Consider the following 16031-nt stretch of genomic DNA (forward strand, 5'->3'; position numbering starts at 1 on the left):
AGATATCAAAATGACATCTTTGCCTCTAAGAGAATCTCATCATACTCTTACTAAGAATTTTTAGTGCATAGAGCATAGCAATGTAAATATTTGATTTTACAGGGCAAAAGATGAAGGAATGGAAATTGTCAGAAAATAGTCTGAAAGTGAGTAATCTATGAATCACTCACACTTAATTTTTATCTCCTTAATACAATTTCTGAAATTTGTTTGAAAGTGTTAAGATCTGTTTGGTTAAAACTACCAGGCACAAGTCAGGGAACACATCTCCCAGTGGAATTATGGAATGTGCTGGACAAGAGGGAAGAACTTTTTGTAAGGTTCAGATTCCCCCTGGAGGATTCTGAGGAGCATCTGAGAAAGCAGGGATCAGTTCTGGACGGGATGGCTGTTTGATAAACTGGGAACAATTAGGATCTTGGTGCAGTTGTGAAGTGAGGGTAGTTTAGCAATTTGGATATCACCAGTAACAGTCCAGGGCATAGCAAAGTGAATTTGGGGCATCATTAGTAAGAAAACAAAAGAGTTGGTTGTGGCATTTTACAGTTACCTTGGGAAACAGTGCTTCCTATCGTAGGAGGGGAGACTTGGCCTAGGGAGATAGAAACTTTGCTTCCAAAAATCTCAGGAAATAAAGAATTCCCACTTGGAAGCTGTAGGTGCTGTTAAAGAGAAAAGCCACAGGCCCAAAATGGCTTTACTTGTGCTAAAACCCTTTATACAAAACTTATATTTGATAACTAACCTAATCACAACTTCAAAATACAATCACCGGAAATGTAATCCAGTCAACCAGTTGGGAATTTCCTGGTCAGTACTGAAGAAGTAATCTGGCACGTGGCACCTTTCCGTTATCCCCTCACCCCTACCCTGTCTCTCAGTGGAAGAAGAGGCAATTAGCTGTGAAAACCTTGCTGTTCTTCCTTTCTCCCCTCCAAAGAGGTCCTGGCCTATAAATAATCCTTTCTTTTATTTTACTAATAGCTCCCATGCCCCACCCTTTTTCCTCTAAAAACTTCTTAGTTTGTACAACCCCTTGGAGCACCCTTCTTATTTCTAGGTGGGAGGCTGTCTGATTCTTGAGTCATTTAATAAAACCAATTAGATCTTCAGATTTACTTGATTGAATTTTTTCTCGGTGTTGTGCAGACTGGGTTTCAATATGAGTATTTTTGTGTGCTAATGATGTAATTCAGAGCTGAGGCACTTAGAAGGAGATACAGGGAGGAAATAATGGGAGGGTTACAAAGGTCTAGTCAAAGCTATCGGTTTTTCAGTAGTCATGTATGGATGTGAGAGTTCGACCATAAAGAAAGCTGAGTGCTGAAGAACTGATGCTTTTGAACTGTGGTGTTGGACAAGACTCTTGAGAGTCCCTTGGACAGCAAGGAGATCAAACCAGTCAATCCTAAAGGAAATCAGTCCTGAATATTCATTGGAAAGACTAATGCTGAAGCTGAAGCTCCAATATTTGGCCACCTGATTCGAAGAACTGACTCACTGGAAAAGATCCTGATGCTGGAAAAGATTGAAGGCAGGAGAAGTGTTCAACAGAGATGGTTGGATGGCATCACCGACTCAATGGACATGAGTTTGAGTAAGTTCTGGGAGTTGGTGATGGACAGGGAAACCTGGCCTGCTGTAGTCCATGGGGTTGTAAAGAGTCGGACACGACTGAGTGACTGAACTGAACTAATAAACTAGGGATAAAAGAGGATATGGAAAGGGCAAAAAAGATCCCCTCTTTTTTCTCCCTCTTCTTGATGTCTAGCACAGTGACTAACATTTAATAAATATTTATTGAATGAGTCATTCAATGTTTTGGCCCTGAAATGCCAGGGAAGAAGGGACAATGAACTGGTATGTATTTTGAACCATATCTATGCCAGGTGTAGTGCTAAGGCTTTTGTGAAAGAGTAATGTAGGCTTAACTCCTCCCTCCCAACTTACCTGTTAAGTTAAAAAGTATCTGGTGACCTGTTGGGAGTAGAGTTTGGATGGCACAGATCATCCTTGGTCTTTTGAATTGATTCCTTTATCTTGTTTAATATATTTCCATTTACCATTGAAGGGCTTCCCTTGTGGCTCAGCTAGTAAAGAGTCCGCCTGCAATGCAGGACACCTGGATTCCATCCCTGGGCTGGGAAGATGCCCTGGAGAAGGGAAAGGCTACCCACTCCAGTATGCTGGCCTGGAGAATTTCATGGACTATCCATGGAGTTGTAAAGAGTCAGACAGGGCTGAGTGACTTTCACTTCACTTCACCATAGAAAGGAAAAGGTCACCAACTTTTTAAAGCAAAATTTCTCCACATCTTGGAAATTGGAATTCATTTTGTATGTCTTTATAATTCCTCTGTTCTTTTTCACTTGTTAACCCTGCTGTCCTTCCCCACCAGCTTTGATGAATATATTGTTGAGATGTTAAAGGTTTAAAGTAAGTATATTGGTACTTGCCTGGCAGTCCAGTGGATAAGACTCTGCTCTTGCACTGCAAAGGGCACAGGTCCCATCCCTGGTTGGGATACTAAGATACTGAATGCTGCACAGCGCAGCCAAAAACAAAGTCCTTATTAATTGATAGACTTTTAAGTTCAGAATTGTGTACTCATTAGATCATTGTTTTGTTCCTAGGGTTGCAAAGAGTCAGACATGACTGAGCAACTGAACAACAGATTCTGTATAATGGAGACACCATCCTATCCTGAAATACTGATGATAGTCTTGCAATTAAGAAAAAATCAGTACACTTAAAAAAAAATTGAAGTCTAATTGACTTACAATATTGTATTAGTTTCAGAATCACTCCATTCTTAATCATAAGCACAACAGAATGACACAAACTTGCCATTTTATCTATCTGTACTTTCATTTCTTCTTAATGTTTAATTGTGCTGTTAATATTCTCTAGATCTAATATGGGTTTTCCCCCCACCGACTATTTATTGACTATATATGTATTTTTTATACCTCTAATTTGGAATACAGTTGTTACGTATCCATCTTATGTAGTCATTTCCCCGATGACTACAATGCCTTTCTTCCCGTGCTGCCTCTTTTTAATTTGATCCGGTGTATCTACTCTCTGGAAAAACAGTTGATTATTTCAAGACTTTAGGAAAATAGTTCTGTCACCATCTCACTTTGACTTTTTGAAGTTCACTATCTTCTCATTTAAAAATGTCTTGGACACCCAAGACTTGGGCTTCCCTTGTGGCTCAGCTGGTAAAGAATCCGCCTGCAATGAAATTAAAGTACAATGAAATTGTGCTTTAAAAAGTTGGTGACCTTTTCCTTTCTATGATGAAGTGAAGTGATAGTGGCTCAGTCCTGTCCAACTCTTTGCAACCCCATGGATAGTCCATGGAATTCTCCAGTATTGGAGAATTGGAGTGGGTAGCTTTTCCCTTCTCCAGGGGATCTTCCAAACCCAGGGATGGAACCCAGGTGTCCTGCATTGCAGGTGGACTCTTTACCAGCTGAGCCACAAGGGAGGCCCTTTCTATGGTAAAGTGAAAGTCGCTCAGTCCTATTCGACTCTTTGCGACCCGAGGTCTCTCGCATTGCAGGCAGATTCTTTACCAGCTGAGCCACAAGGGAAGCCCTTCTATGGTAAATGGAAATATATTAAACAAGATAAAGGAATCAATTCAAAATGAGGGAGACATTGGTTCGATCCCTGGGTTGGGAATATCTCCTGGAAAGGGAAAGGCTATCCCCTCCAGTATCCTGGCCTGGAGAATTCCATGGACTGTATTGTCCATGGGGTCGCAGAGTTGGACACGACTGAGCGACTTTCAGTTTCATTTTGGACGCCAAAGTGTCTCAGAAAAAAAAAAAAAATCGCAAAAGCCAACTCTGTATATTGGTATAACATTAATAATAACTTTCTTGGAATTAAAGACCGTACCTACTCTCCTCTATCTCTCTGGGGCGGGGGGGCGGAGATTAAAAAACAACCATTAATGGACATCCACGACCAAGCTGTGAGAGGGTTTAATTTTTTTCCTTCCGGAGAACAAACTAAGAATTTGCCGGGAAAAGCTTTCAGGGCGGAGCCCAGGGAGCTTAGTTTCCTACCATTGGTTCTTCCGGAGCCTCCGCCCCGCCCCTGTCCTGCCTCCTGGATGGATGAACCAATAAGGGCGTAAGTTGTGGTTTAAACGCGGAGTCTGGCGCGTCCGTTGGAGAAGGGGCTTGCGAGAGTTTGGCTGTTACTCCGAACGTGGGTGAACCGAGCGGTACCGAGTGGTTGGGCGGGCACGGTCCGGCGGCGTAGGAAGCGGGAGTAGGCTCTGTGTGTGTGTGTGTGTTTGTGTGTCGGGGGGTTTGGGGCCTGGGAACCGGGGTCCGGGTGTCTGGGGGCCGGGGCCTGGGATTTAGGGGCTGGGACTTCCCTGGAACGTCAGACGCGCTCACCCGGCTTGAGCCACGGTCTTGAACTGCGTGCGCGACCCACGCAGTTTGGTTCCAATGAGTACCAGGGCCTGTGCCAGTCCCAGACCGCCAACTCTTCAGGAATTTAGGGACCCTGACGCAGGCGTCAAGAGTTAAGAACTGGATTAAATGCTTATTGGCTCAAGATCCGGCTTCTACCTCTTCTTAGCTCCTGTTTTTGCGTAGACGTCCCTAGGGTAGAAAGTTGGGTCAGTGCTACACTTTAGCTTCTTTCATCTTCCCTAACTCCCAAGGTTTAACGAGTGTTTCACACCTCTAGTTGATCCAGAATGTCTACTCTGATCTATGTTGATAAGGAAAATGGAGAACCAGGCATCCATGTGGCTCCTAAGGACGGGCTGAAGCTGGGGTCTATGCCTTGTAAGTATACAGGCGGCTATCAGGTACACAGGTATTGTGAATCAGTGGTGGGTGTGGCTTGGAGCTGGGGAAGGCCCAAATATACTTTGTGGGCAGTTGGAGTCGTGCGTGCTAAGTCGCTTTAGTCATGTCCGACTTTTTGCGACCCTATGGACTCTGTAGCCCGCCAGGCTCTGCTGTCCATGGAATTCTCCAGGCAAGAATACTGGAGTGGGTCGCCATGCCCTTCGCCAGGGTATCTTCCTGACCCAGGGATTGAACCGGAGTCTCTTAAATCTCCTGTATTGCCAGGCGGGTTCTTTACCACGAGCGCCACCTGGGAAGCCCAGTGAGAGTCGAGTTGACCCAATACTCTTACTGCCGAGTACTTACGGGTCTCTTCATGTTCAGTATCTTTTTTTTTTTTTTTAATTATTTATTTATTTTTGGCTGTGCTGGGTCTTTATTGCTGCCTGGCCTTTTCTCTAGGTGCGATGAGTCAGGGATACTTTTTATTTGTGATGCCCAGGCTTCTCATTGCAGGAGCTTGTATTGTTGCAGAGCATGGGCTCTAGGGGATGCTGACTTCAGCAGTCGAGACAGGTGGGCTCAATAGTTGTGGCTCCAGAGCACAGGCTCAATATTTGTGGCACATGGACGTAGTTGCTCTGTGGCATGTGGGAGTTCCTGGATCAGGGATCAAACCCCTGTCTCCTGCATTGGCAGGTGGATTCTTTACTATTGAGAAACCAGAGAAGCCCTCATGTTCAGTATCTTAAAGAGATTATTTAAGAGGGTAGTGAACTGAAATGGTGTTAGGCATAGGACCATCCCACTGTCAAAAGTGGGGGTTAAGTTTGGCTGTGAGAGTTAGGCCAAGTTTATAGGCACAGTCAGCTTTCAAGTTGCACAGGTATTTACTGCTGGAATGATCTTATGGTAAGACTTTTTCTTTAGCAGTCAAAGCTTTGGATGGGAGATCCCAGGTTTCAACACCACGTGTTGGCAAAATGTTTGATGCTCCACCAGCTTTACCAAAAACTGCAAGAAAGGCTTTGGGAACTGTCAACAGAGCTACAGAAAAATCAGTTAAGACGAATGGACCGCTCAAACAGAAACAGACAACTTTCTCTACCAAAAAGGTAAGTGTTGGCTATAATTAAAGACTTCAGCACTTTAACTCTTAAAATGACTACTGGCATCTTACCTGACACTCTCCTCTGTGAATGGAAGGAAATAGAGACTAGCAAAGTAGATTAACAGAAGAGAATCATCATACAGTGTTTATCAACTTCTCTGTACCTTGAGATCACATGTATCAGGAGCAGCTGGTTAATATTTTTGCCTCACCTGTCTTTAACAAGTGTCTTAAAACAGACTACTGAGTACTGTGAAAAGTGAAAGTGAAGTCGCTCAGTCATGTCCGATTCTTTGAGACCCCGTGGACTGTAGCCTACCAGGCTTCCTCTGTCCATGGGATTCTCCAGGCAAGAATACTGGAGTGGGTTACCATTTCCTTCTCCAGGGGATCTTCCCGACCCAGGGATCGAACCCAGGTCTCCCACATTGGAGGCAGACACTTTAACCTCTGAGCCACCAGGGAAGCTTTTGAGTACTGTGAGGGAGGGTACTTTGCAAGAGGTCATGATGCTAATATAACAGCTCAGGTGCTGCCGTCCTCTTCCCCTCCTTTCAGAGCAAGCACTAGCTTTGTAGGTTATAACTTGGTAGCATGTTGACCTTTGTACATGTGTTTACAAACTGTAGGTCAGTGCATCCCAGACTGAGAGGATTTGGCTGTGAAAGACGACTTCAGCATGTGAATTAGCACTGCATTTCAGTAATTGTTTTAATGTGTATTAGGAAAAAAACAACTAGTATACTTGATGTCAAACTGTTATGTGTGGTTTTAGGACAAAGATGTCTTTTTTTAAAAAAAACTGAGTTGAGTAAGAGAAATGCTAAGTGCAAGTATTGCAAGGATATAGCAAAAATGATGGGAACGTGACAGAACTGAAATGTGGGAAGCCTTGTCCTAGTAATTTCCTCTAGGCATGCATGTGTGATGTAGGAGTAAATCAAGACTCTACAAGCTTCCATTTTGGCCCACCACCATCATGGACTGCCTACCAGTTCCAGACTAGAGAATTATCCACGGTGGGCATCTAAATTCCTTGACTGTCTTTGACTGCCTCTTACTCAGTGTTGTGTATTTGAGGAACACAAATTGGTTTTTAATATTAACCCAATAATTTAGGTAACACTGATGGAAAATCACATTTCCAAAAGCCAAAAATGGCTTCTAGGATTAGTTTCTATTCTGGGTGATTTATGCCCATTTTCTCTTCTATTAGGTTAGGTTGGGCTATTGAGTCAATTAGCTCTGAATTAACTCTACTCTGGGGCTTCCCTGGTGACTCAGTAGTAAAGAATACACCTGCAATGCAGGGGACTCAGCTTTGATCTCTGGGTGGAGAAGATCCCTTGGACAAGGAAATGGCAACCTACTCCAGTATTTTTGCATGGGAAATCTCACGGACAAAGAAGCTTGGTGGGCTACACAGTCCTTGGGATTGCAAAAGAGTCAGACACGACTTAACTGACTGAAAACAGACTGTGCTCTGCATTTTGATAAATTTATGCTAATTTTTGTGCTAATACTTGTATTTCAGCCTTAACTTTTGAGCCATGATACTAGAATTGATTGCTGAATTGTATTTGTGTGTGATTTTGAGAATGAGGGATTATGGTTTCTTAGAAATTGAAAACAAATTTAAAATGTGGTGAAGCAATCCCATGTCTTGAAGAATCTCTCCAAACTCTTGTACTAATCAGTTGACAAGGCTTCCAGTCTTACTAATGGATTTTTCTTGGGTTTGTTTTAGATTACTGAGAAGACTGTTAAAGCAAAAAGTTCGGTTCCTGCCTCGGATGACACCTATCCAGAAATAGAAAAATTCTTTCCCTTCAATCCATTAGGTACTCTTGGTATTGTCCAAATTCTTTAGCTTTCAGTTTCTCTTAGGATCCAATTCAACTGTAACTTGATATGACTCTGAATATGATTTGTGATCTAAAACTATAACAAGGCTGTCTGAATCTGGGGTGCTTTGGACAGATAACTTGTGGTTTTATTTTTAAGGCATCATCTTAAGTCAGAAGAGGAATCAGAGCAAAGATGGGAAAACATTCTTGTCCTCAAAAGCTAAAACCATCCAGGGGGAGATTACTTGTTCAGTGTTAGCAGACAGACTTCCTAGCAAGCGCACTTTTAGAAAATGGACTTGATGTCAAGTTGAACAATGAAAAGCAAGCCTGAAAAATCCACATAGCCAGTGAGAACACGTGCTTTTTGACTTCTTCAACCTCCTACATGTATCTGAAATATTTTCTATAATAGAATTGGCTTTTTTCAAGCTTTAATGTACTCACATTGAGGAGAGTAGACTGTATGCCAGGCGCTATTGGCTTAGGATGTAGTGGTTAACAAGGCAGGCCCCAGCCTGAGGAAGCCCAAGATTTGGAGGGCAAGTCAGACACTGAACAAATCCTTTCACTTTGAGTGTGAGCCAAGGAGAAAAACAGGGCTTGTTAGGGGGGACTGAACCTAGCCTGGAAGAGCAGGGAAGTGTTTTCTCAGAAAGTGACTTCCAGTGGAGGCTTGAAGGATGTAAGGAGATAGTTGGGTGGAGAAGGGGTAGGGCTGGGCGCCAGCACTGTACCAGATGAAAGATCCTGAGGCAGAAAGGAGGACTGGAGTGGTTCTGGAAAACTGAAAAGCAGGGTGAAGAATGACACTGGTGAGGAGGTTGGCCAAATCACACAGGGTCTTTGAGATTCCTGAGCTGGGTTTTTTTGCCTTTTGATCCAGAGAGCATTTAATTATTCCACTAGTATACATCTAGGCTGTTTCTGGCTTTTATATATGTTACAAAACAATTCTGCAATTATTGTTGAGAGTTTGTGAGTATACCTAGAGAGTAAACTCCAAGAATTACTGGGTCTCAAAGCTTTAAGTTTTGATAAAATGTGGTGCATCTCATCATTATCATTCAGGAAAATGAGGTAGATTTATGCATATTGAGGGCTTCCCAGGTAACTCAAATGGTAAAGAGTCTGCCTGTAATGCAGGCGACCTGGATTCAATCCCTGGGTTGGGAAGATCCCCTGGAGAAAGGCCTGGAAACCAACTCCAATATTCTTGCCTGAAGAATTCCTCCATGAACGGCCTGGTAGGCCACGGTCCAGGAGGTTGCAAAGAGTTAGACATGACTGAGCGACTAACACTTTCACACTTTAAGCATATTGGCCAGGAAAGAGGACTATGTACAATAGCTGTGTTGGGGGAAAGAGATATTGCTAAACTGGCTTCCAAAAGAGCAGCGTAAGTTACTGAAACCACCTTCAGTGGATGAGGATGCCCGCTTTCCCCTTGTTCTCTAACTGCAGATGTTTTAAAACTATCAGAAAGATAATTGGTATTTTGTTGTTTAAAATTGTGGTATGTGAGTGTGTCTGAGCATATTTGACTATTGGTCATTTATAGTTTTTAAATTTTCTGTTTGTATCTTTGTTTTCTCTTGATTTTTGTGACTTTCTTATACTCTGTGTGTAAAGAACTCTCTGGATAAAGGTAATTAGCCCTGTGTGTTGCAGACTTACTTCCTCTGGGGTCTTTTGTCTGTTTGTTTTTCTTTACAATTCAGTGGTTTAAATAAGTAGTCACATAAACTGTTTCTTAAATTTCTTTTAGGATTTTTACACTCTTAAAAATTAGTGAAGACCCCAAAGAACTTTTGTGTGTTGTTTTATATATCCTATATTTTAAGTTAAAATTGAAAAGCTTAGAAGTGTTAATTTGTTAAAATACAATTAACCCATTACATTAATGTACATAGCTTAAAACAAAATTTAATAAGAAGAGTGGCGTGGTTTTATGTTTTTGAAAATTTGCTTAATCTGGCTTAACATAAAACAGCTAAATTCACATGGGATTGTGCATTCCATCTGTTGAATCTGTTTTTGGTTGATGTACATGAAGAAAATCTGGCCTTTTGCAGCCATGGTTAGGAAAAGAGAAACATTTAAAGTCTTTTCAGATAAGTATAGATAGATTTCTTTGCTATTACACTAAAATTCAACTTGTGGCTGCTTCTGTATGCATAGTTGCAATGTAGAATCTGAAACCATTTCAGTAAGCATTGTATTATTCTCTGACACTTAAATCCATTGGTCTGTTTTGCACTTTGAATGTCTTTTATCCTGCATTTATCACCATTGATCATTTAGAAATACTGGTTTGCTGGGAAATGTAGTTCATCCACAAGTTGAAATGTTTCTTTATGCGTGTCAAAAGCACACTCATTAATGCTCACCACTGACCTCATCAGAAAAGTCTTCAGTACTAGGGAGCTGTCAAGCTAATGATTGCAAATAAGTTTTCTGAAATTCTAGGGGTTTTATTCCTCTTGAAACTGTGGATTTTATCATTGGCAACAAATACTGCTTCTCTTGAACTGGTAGACTTTCATTGCTTGGAGAAAATGTGCAACACATATCCAAGTCTGAGTTACCAAAGTTTGTTTTTCAGTTTTTTATAGTAAATGGTGTCCAAAAGTAACACCTCTGGTTTAGCTTGCAAATCAAATAATTGCACATATCTTTTTTCTTGGAAAACACCACGGTACTTCAGTATATGATTTCACAACTTATACAGAATACTAAAAAGACATGTTTTCAAGGGTTGAGAGCTCATAAAATTAATACTTTTTTACTGCATATGATAAAGTGATATGTGGAACAGGCACTTTTTTTAAATACCAGTGAATGGTAGTGAGAAATCCTGCCTTGATTTGTGCTAAGGCACAGAAGTTTTATCCTCTGTTGCTTTTGGACCACCATTGCAGATGTCAGCACAGTGGGAAAAGGTATTAGTATTATTATGAAAATAGTTTGAGCTCTTGGGCCCCATGAAAGGGTCTCAGACTGGCAGGGTGCCACTCACCACCCTGAGAATTGCTGCCCTGACAAAGTGCTTTCTGTGGCAGATTTTGAGAATTTTGACCTGCCTGAGGAGCACCAGATCGCCCACCTCCCCTTGAGTGGAGTGCCTCTCATGATCCTTGATGAGGAGAGGGAGCTTGAGCAGCTGTTACACGTGGGCCCCCCTTCGCCTCTGAAGATGCCTCCTCTGCTGTGGGAGTCTAGTAAGTGAACAAGTGCCCTTCTAGAAGGGCTGTAAACAACCTGTGTCATAATACGTCCATTACTGTGAGGATAGGGTTGTGCAGAAGGCTAGTAATTTCTATCCTTCAGACTGAAGGAATAAGGTTTCGGGATAATGAAAACTATTCTCAACTGGTACTGTTTTTTAGTTGCAAATACCCAGTAAAATTAAGTCATTCTGGAATCTGGACAGTCTTACATACAAGCAAAACAAGGTGAAATTTAGTGTATAACTTTTTACATTAAGAGTTGATGTAAAATAAACTTGCTTGAAATGAGAGTTCCAAGTTAATCCAAAGCTCATGTAGGATCAAGACCCACACAATAGCAGGAGGTTTTAGGTCTTGGTTCAGACTGGTGGTCAAAAGCCACTATCAGCATGTTTTCTATTATATCTGATGGAATAACTTACATTATTTGCCAGATTACAGTAGTGATAATTGTTGGCAGTTACTTGGGTCTCTAAGAGAATTTGGGGTACTTCTATGATTTATTTCATAATGAAGGTTAATTCTGGGACCATAGCCACCTTCTAAGAAATAAGTGAAAAGGTGTATGTAGATGTATGTAGGTGGGGGCAGGGGTATAATTCATGAGACAAAGGGAAAAAGAGTTTGAGTTCATGATTAAAGTGAAACCAATGTGGGTGTGGACGGACATGCAGATTTGCAGATACTGAATAAGAAATTCCTGTTTTCTAGATCTGTTGCAGTCTCCCTCAAGCATTCTGTCTACTCTGGATGTTGAATTGCCACCTGTTTGCTGTGACTTAGATATTTAAATTTCTTAGCACTTTATAGTTTGGCTATGTATTAATGGTTGTATTAATGGTTTGTATTAATAAAGCAATTCTTTGTTTAACAGACTGTTCCTAATATTGTGGTTGGTATTGTTTAGAATTTGCTTAAAATGTAGCAGGCTACAGGCTGCACAGCCCTTAGCCCGCTGTTGCTGTTGGTGCCTGCTGCCTTAACCTTGCACCCTGTCCAGGCAATGGTGACCATGAGACTTATTAGTGGTCCTGCTCAGCCATTGGTTTGTACTGTGGTGGGCCCCTCCCCCAAGGGACCAACTGTCAGTGAGTGACCGTTAGTGGTCTGCTCAGCCATTGATTGGTGCTGCAGTGGGCCCATCCCCCAGGCAACCAACTGTCAATGAGCAACTGTTAGTGGCAGAAGTGGTTGTCAGGTGGAGAGTGAGGTAAGAGAAGGATCCTGGCCTTTTCTCTGCAGGCCTCCAACTCACCCACCCTCAGGCCAGTGAGTGAGCTAAGGGGCCCAGGGAACCGGCTGGGAGCTGTCTGTGCCCTGCAGAGCTCCAGAGCCCTCACCAAGGCTGGCTGCTGGCCCGGCCCAGACCTTGAGGAGGCGATGAACCTCTCCCCTATCCATATCTCTGTGACCGAATGGCAGCGGCTGTCTGCCTGGGTCACAGGTTTTGGGACCTGCCCCTGCCATACGGGCAGCTTGAGGAGAGTGAGGGCCAGTTGGGTCCTGGGTGCCTGGCCCCCTCAGCCACGACCAGAGTCTCGGGACCTGGCCCTGAGGGAGCCACAAACTAAGCTCTTGCCTCCTCTCAGCCAGACCCCAGACCTTGGAGGGTGGAAGTTGTACCTGGGACCTGGTCCTTTCTTGTCAGAACAGAGAATAACTTTTATTTAATGTAACATTTACTTGACCATGACCTGACTTCAAGAACAAAGGATCTGACACAAGGAGTTCACAACAATTAGCCATTCCCCTCCCTCACCTTTCCTAGAAAAGGGCTTTGCTGAAGGCTTTTGGGGAGTTTGGGGATTTTAAGGCATGAGCCAACCATCTCCTTGCATGGCTCTCAGTGAACCTTTCTCTGTACCATACTCCAACGCTTTGGTATTGTTTGGCCTCACTGGGCGTGGGGCACACCAACTTGTATTTTGGTAATAAAAACTGTGAAAACTAGTAGACATGTTTAACAGATGAGAGTCTATAATGTGATGAGAAGTTTGTCTAAGTTGAAAAACTTACCCTAAAACCCTCTGGTTTAACAGCTTATTTTAAAAGCTGCCACTGTTTTCCCTGAAACATATACCTCTCCATGTATACTTTACTCCGTTTTTGTGGCCATTAACTGGTGACAGTTATTAGACCTCTTAATTAGAAGAGCCACTTCCAGCTCATTAAGTGTCTATTGCTAGGAATTCTTTATTGCTGTTTCTATCTAGTTTCTAATGACTTTAATACCCTGTATTCAGTGATCAGAATTTGAAAGACTCTAAATCTCTTGAGAAATCTGCCTTCTTGAGCTCTTCAACTGGGCTCTTTGAAGACCACAGCAGATAATTTACTGGTAGTGAGATCTACTCTTTACCCTAGGAAACTATTTAGTTGCTAACTCTGTGTTGGGAATTGTTTTTAAGTCTTTAATAAGCGTTATGTTTCATGTTCATGATCCTGTTTTTCAGAGGAGGACATTGAGGTTTAGAAGCTTCATGTGCCGAAGGCATGAAGTGCTAGAAAATGATAGAACTGGTATTTTGAGTCCATAACTGATACCAGAATCAAAATATCAGATTGCTAATGGTTGCCTCTGGATTTTTTTTCTTATTGGGCAGAAAGGGTTAATGATGATTTAAAAAAATTAACTGTTGCCACTATTTTAAGTTAGAGTTTTACATATACTTATTTTAGAGATTCTCTTTGAAAGGCAGACCTGTTAAATAGTAGGCCCTTGTTTCCAGCACTGGGTCGAGTGGTGAGAGTGCTGGCTGCCTTTAGGTGGAGTGTGGGTTCTGTCTTCTAGACCCTGTGTAAGATGGCTTGAAGGGAGAAGTGAAGCATTCCTCTTATTCTGTCTCTTCTGTGACCCAGCCTTTTTAACTCACTTAACTTGCCTGGCCAGTCAACTGAATTTGATCCTTGCTTAATACTAACCTATACAGGAAATCTTTCTCCTGGAATGTCTGTAGCATCCATAAGCAAGTTACAGTGTGAGCCCTTTCTTTCCCATTATTATTAGAGGAATCTACAGGATACTAGGCATGAAATGACAGGAGCATACACAGTCACTGGTCCTGACTTTAAAACTTTGACCCTCTAAACATTACTGAATCAGTCTGGATTTCTGAAATCAGTAGAAAGATTTTTAAAATAAGACAACTTGGCACGTGACTTTAAGGAAGAGGATTAGACTTCACATCCTCAGGTATAATCAGGCCAGTTTGACAGCTAAGCCTAATTCTGAGTGGCTTTCATACCCTATAATAAATACATTTAGAAACTTTGGAAAGTGGTTTATTGTGGAGGAAACAAAGATCTAGGAGCAAGAGGTCAGTTCTTTACCAGGTCCTTGGTCAGACCTGAGCACAAATAATCTTCTCTCCACTGTTTATCAGAACTCAAAGTGCTTAATATTTGTTGACTTTGAGAATTTTAAACAGATGCTTCTTTGATATAGATAATTCTCTTTTTGTGGGTATTGTTGCTGTTTGTAGCAGTTTACTAAGTATCACGTGTTGTTTGGCTTCATTAACAGAAAGCTTATGAGAAGGCTTGTTTGGAAATCTGATCTGTCCTAAATGTAGAATTAGTTTATTCCTTTCAATCACACTGTTCCCCTACACTGCATTTAAGCATAATCTTACTTATGTAAAGTTTATCCACACCTAACTTATTTTTGCATTGGCATTTTTTCAGGTTTCAAATTCCAATTAACCTTCAATAGGAACACAATTAGAATTTTTAAAAAATATATTGTTAGTATTCTCTATTAGACTGCTGCTGCTGCTGCTAAGTCGCTTCAGTCGCGTCCGACTCTGTGCGACCCCATAGACAGCAGCCCACCAGGCTCCGCCATCCCTGGGATTCTCTAGGCAAGAACACTGGGGTGGATTGCCATTTCCTTCTCCAATGCATGAAAGTGAAAAGTGAAAGGGAAGTCGCTCAGTCGTGTCTGACTCTTTACAACCCCATGGACTGCAGCCTAGGAGGCTCCTCCATCCATGAGATTTTCCAGGCAAGAGTACTGGAGTGGGGTGCCATTGCCTTCTCCCTCTATTAGACTAATTCTGATCTGACCTGTATAAGGAAAGTTAGTCCCTATACCAAGTCCCAGAAGGGTTAGTACTATGATGGAAATCCTAATTTGACTTTGTTCTTTCCAGTCATTTAATCATTTATCATTTATTAGGCCCAATGTGCTAGGAACTAAGCCTACTGTGGTTAAATAACAATATTGCCCCTGCCCTCAGATGTCTGGCATCAAGTAGGGAGAGAGGTATCAAATGCCATTGTGATACAGGAAGATGCACATGGGGTGGGGAGGATCAGTTCTTGGGGAACACTCCCCAGCCCAGTCTAGGGAAGGCTTCCTGGGGAAGTACATGTGGATGGAGCCTTGATGGAAGAGAAGTGTTCTGAGCAGAGGGAACAGCTTTTGCAAATGGCAGGAGGCAAGTGAACACAGCTTGTTAAATGAAAATTGCCTTTGTTTTTTTCCTGCTTTAGGTTTGAGCAGTGTGGTTGCCAACAAAGGAGAGTGAAGCAAGGACCATATGGCTATTTGAACTGTGCAAGGGGTTTTGAGTTTGGCATGGGGGTGTTGGGTGCCATGGAAAGATTTTCTTTTGTTTTTCATTTATCATTTATTTAATAGTATTTTTCTGCAAAATCATAGCAAAGTATTTTCAGCAATGAATATACATATATCTTAAACTGTATACATATACCTCAACTGTATATAAAACAAAAAAATATTACAGAAAAATTTGAAATTTTGACAAGATACGTAGCAAAATCCACTTATTGAAAAGAGTATATATGGGGTGGTTAGTTGTGCTGCCTCTGTATCAATATACACTTTGAGTATCATCCTTCTGTACTATTGATGCATTTAATTTTTTCTTATATCTGCAAATATAAATTTCACTAATATTTTCCCTTTGAAATATAGAAACAACTCTGCAGTGTTCCAGGGATCCCATAATGAGAAATGCTCTTTTGTATATACCATCTTGAGTTCTTAAAAGTTCTT

General features: G+C 41.8%; 1 protein-coding gene across 17 annotated transcripts; it reads left to right on the forward strand.

Annotated features, from left to right (window-relative positions):
- The first annotated feature begins 4185 nt into the window (after positions 1–4185).
- Positions 4186–11884, forward strand: PTTG1 (PTTG1 regulator of sister chromatid separation, securin). 17 transcript variants are annotated; one of them, XM_086412735.1, is made up of 6 exons: positions 4186–4304; positions 4717–4817; positions 5754–5938; positions 7682–7775; positions 10844–11002; positions 11723–11884. In XM_086412735.1, the coding sequence occupies exons 2-6, from the start codon at positions 4727–4729 to the stop codon at positions 11800–11802; spliced, it is 609 nt and encodes a 202-aa protein (XP_086268861.1). In that variant the 5' UTR covers positions 4186–4304; positions 4717–4726; the 3' UTR covers positions 11803–11884. The 17 variants fall into 17 exon arrangements, with proteins under 17 accessions (XP_086268861.1, XP_086268871.1, XP_086268862.1 ...); XM_086412745.1 differs by having other exon boundaries at positions 5757–5938; XM_086412736.1 differs by having other exon boundaries at positions 4186–4296; positions 4691–4817.
- Positions 11885–16031: the final 4147 nt, after the last annotated feature.

Source organism: Bos grunniens, chromosome 7 (genome assembly GCF_055505025.1).
Source record: "Bos grunniens cultivar Pamir isolate PY7600 chromosome 7, Bosgru_T2T1.0, whole genome shotgun sequence".
Lineage (NCBI taxonomy): Eukaryota > Metazoa > Chordata > Mammalia > Artiodactyla > Bovidae > Bos > Bos grunniens.

What these genes read in the sequence shown, in the direction of transcription:
- PTTG1 (XM_086412735.1), top strand. Translation starts at nt 4,727, where the DNA reads ATGTCTACTCTGATCTATGTTGATAAGGAAAATGGAGAACCAGGCATC. An exon ending in GAAGCTGGGGTCTATGCCTT is followed by an intron (nt 4,818 to 5,753) that starts GTAAGTATACAG and finishes CTTTTTCTTTAG; the next exon opens with CAGTCAAAGCTTTGGATGGG. An exon ending in TCCTCTGCTGTGGGAGTCTA is followed by an intron (nt 11,003 to 11,722) that starts GTAAGTGAACAA and finishes CCTGTTTTCTAG; the next exon opens with ATCTGTTGCAGTCTCCCTCA.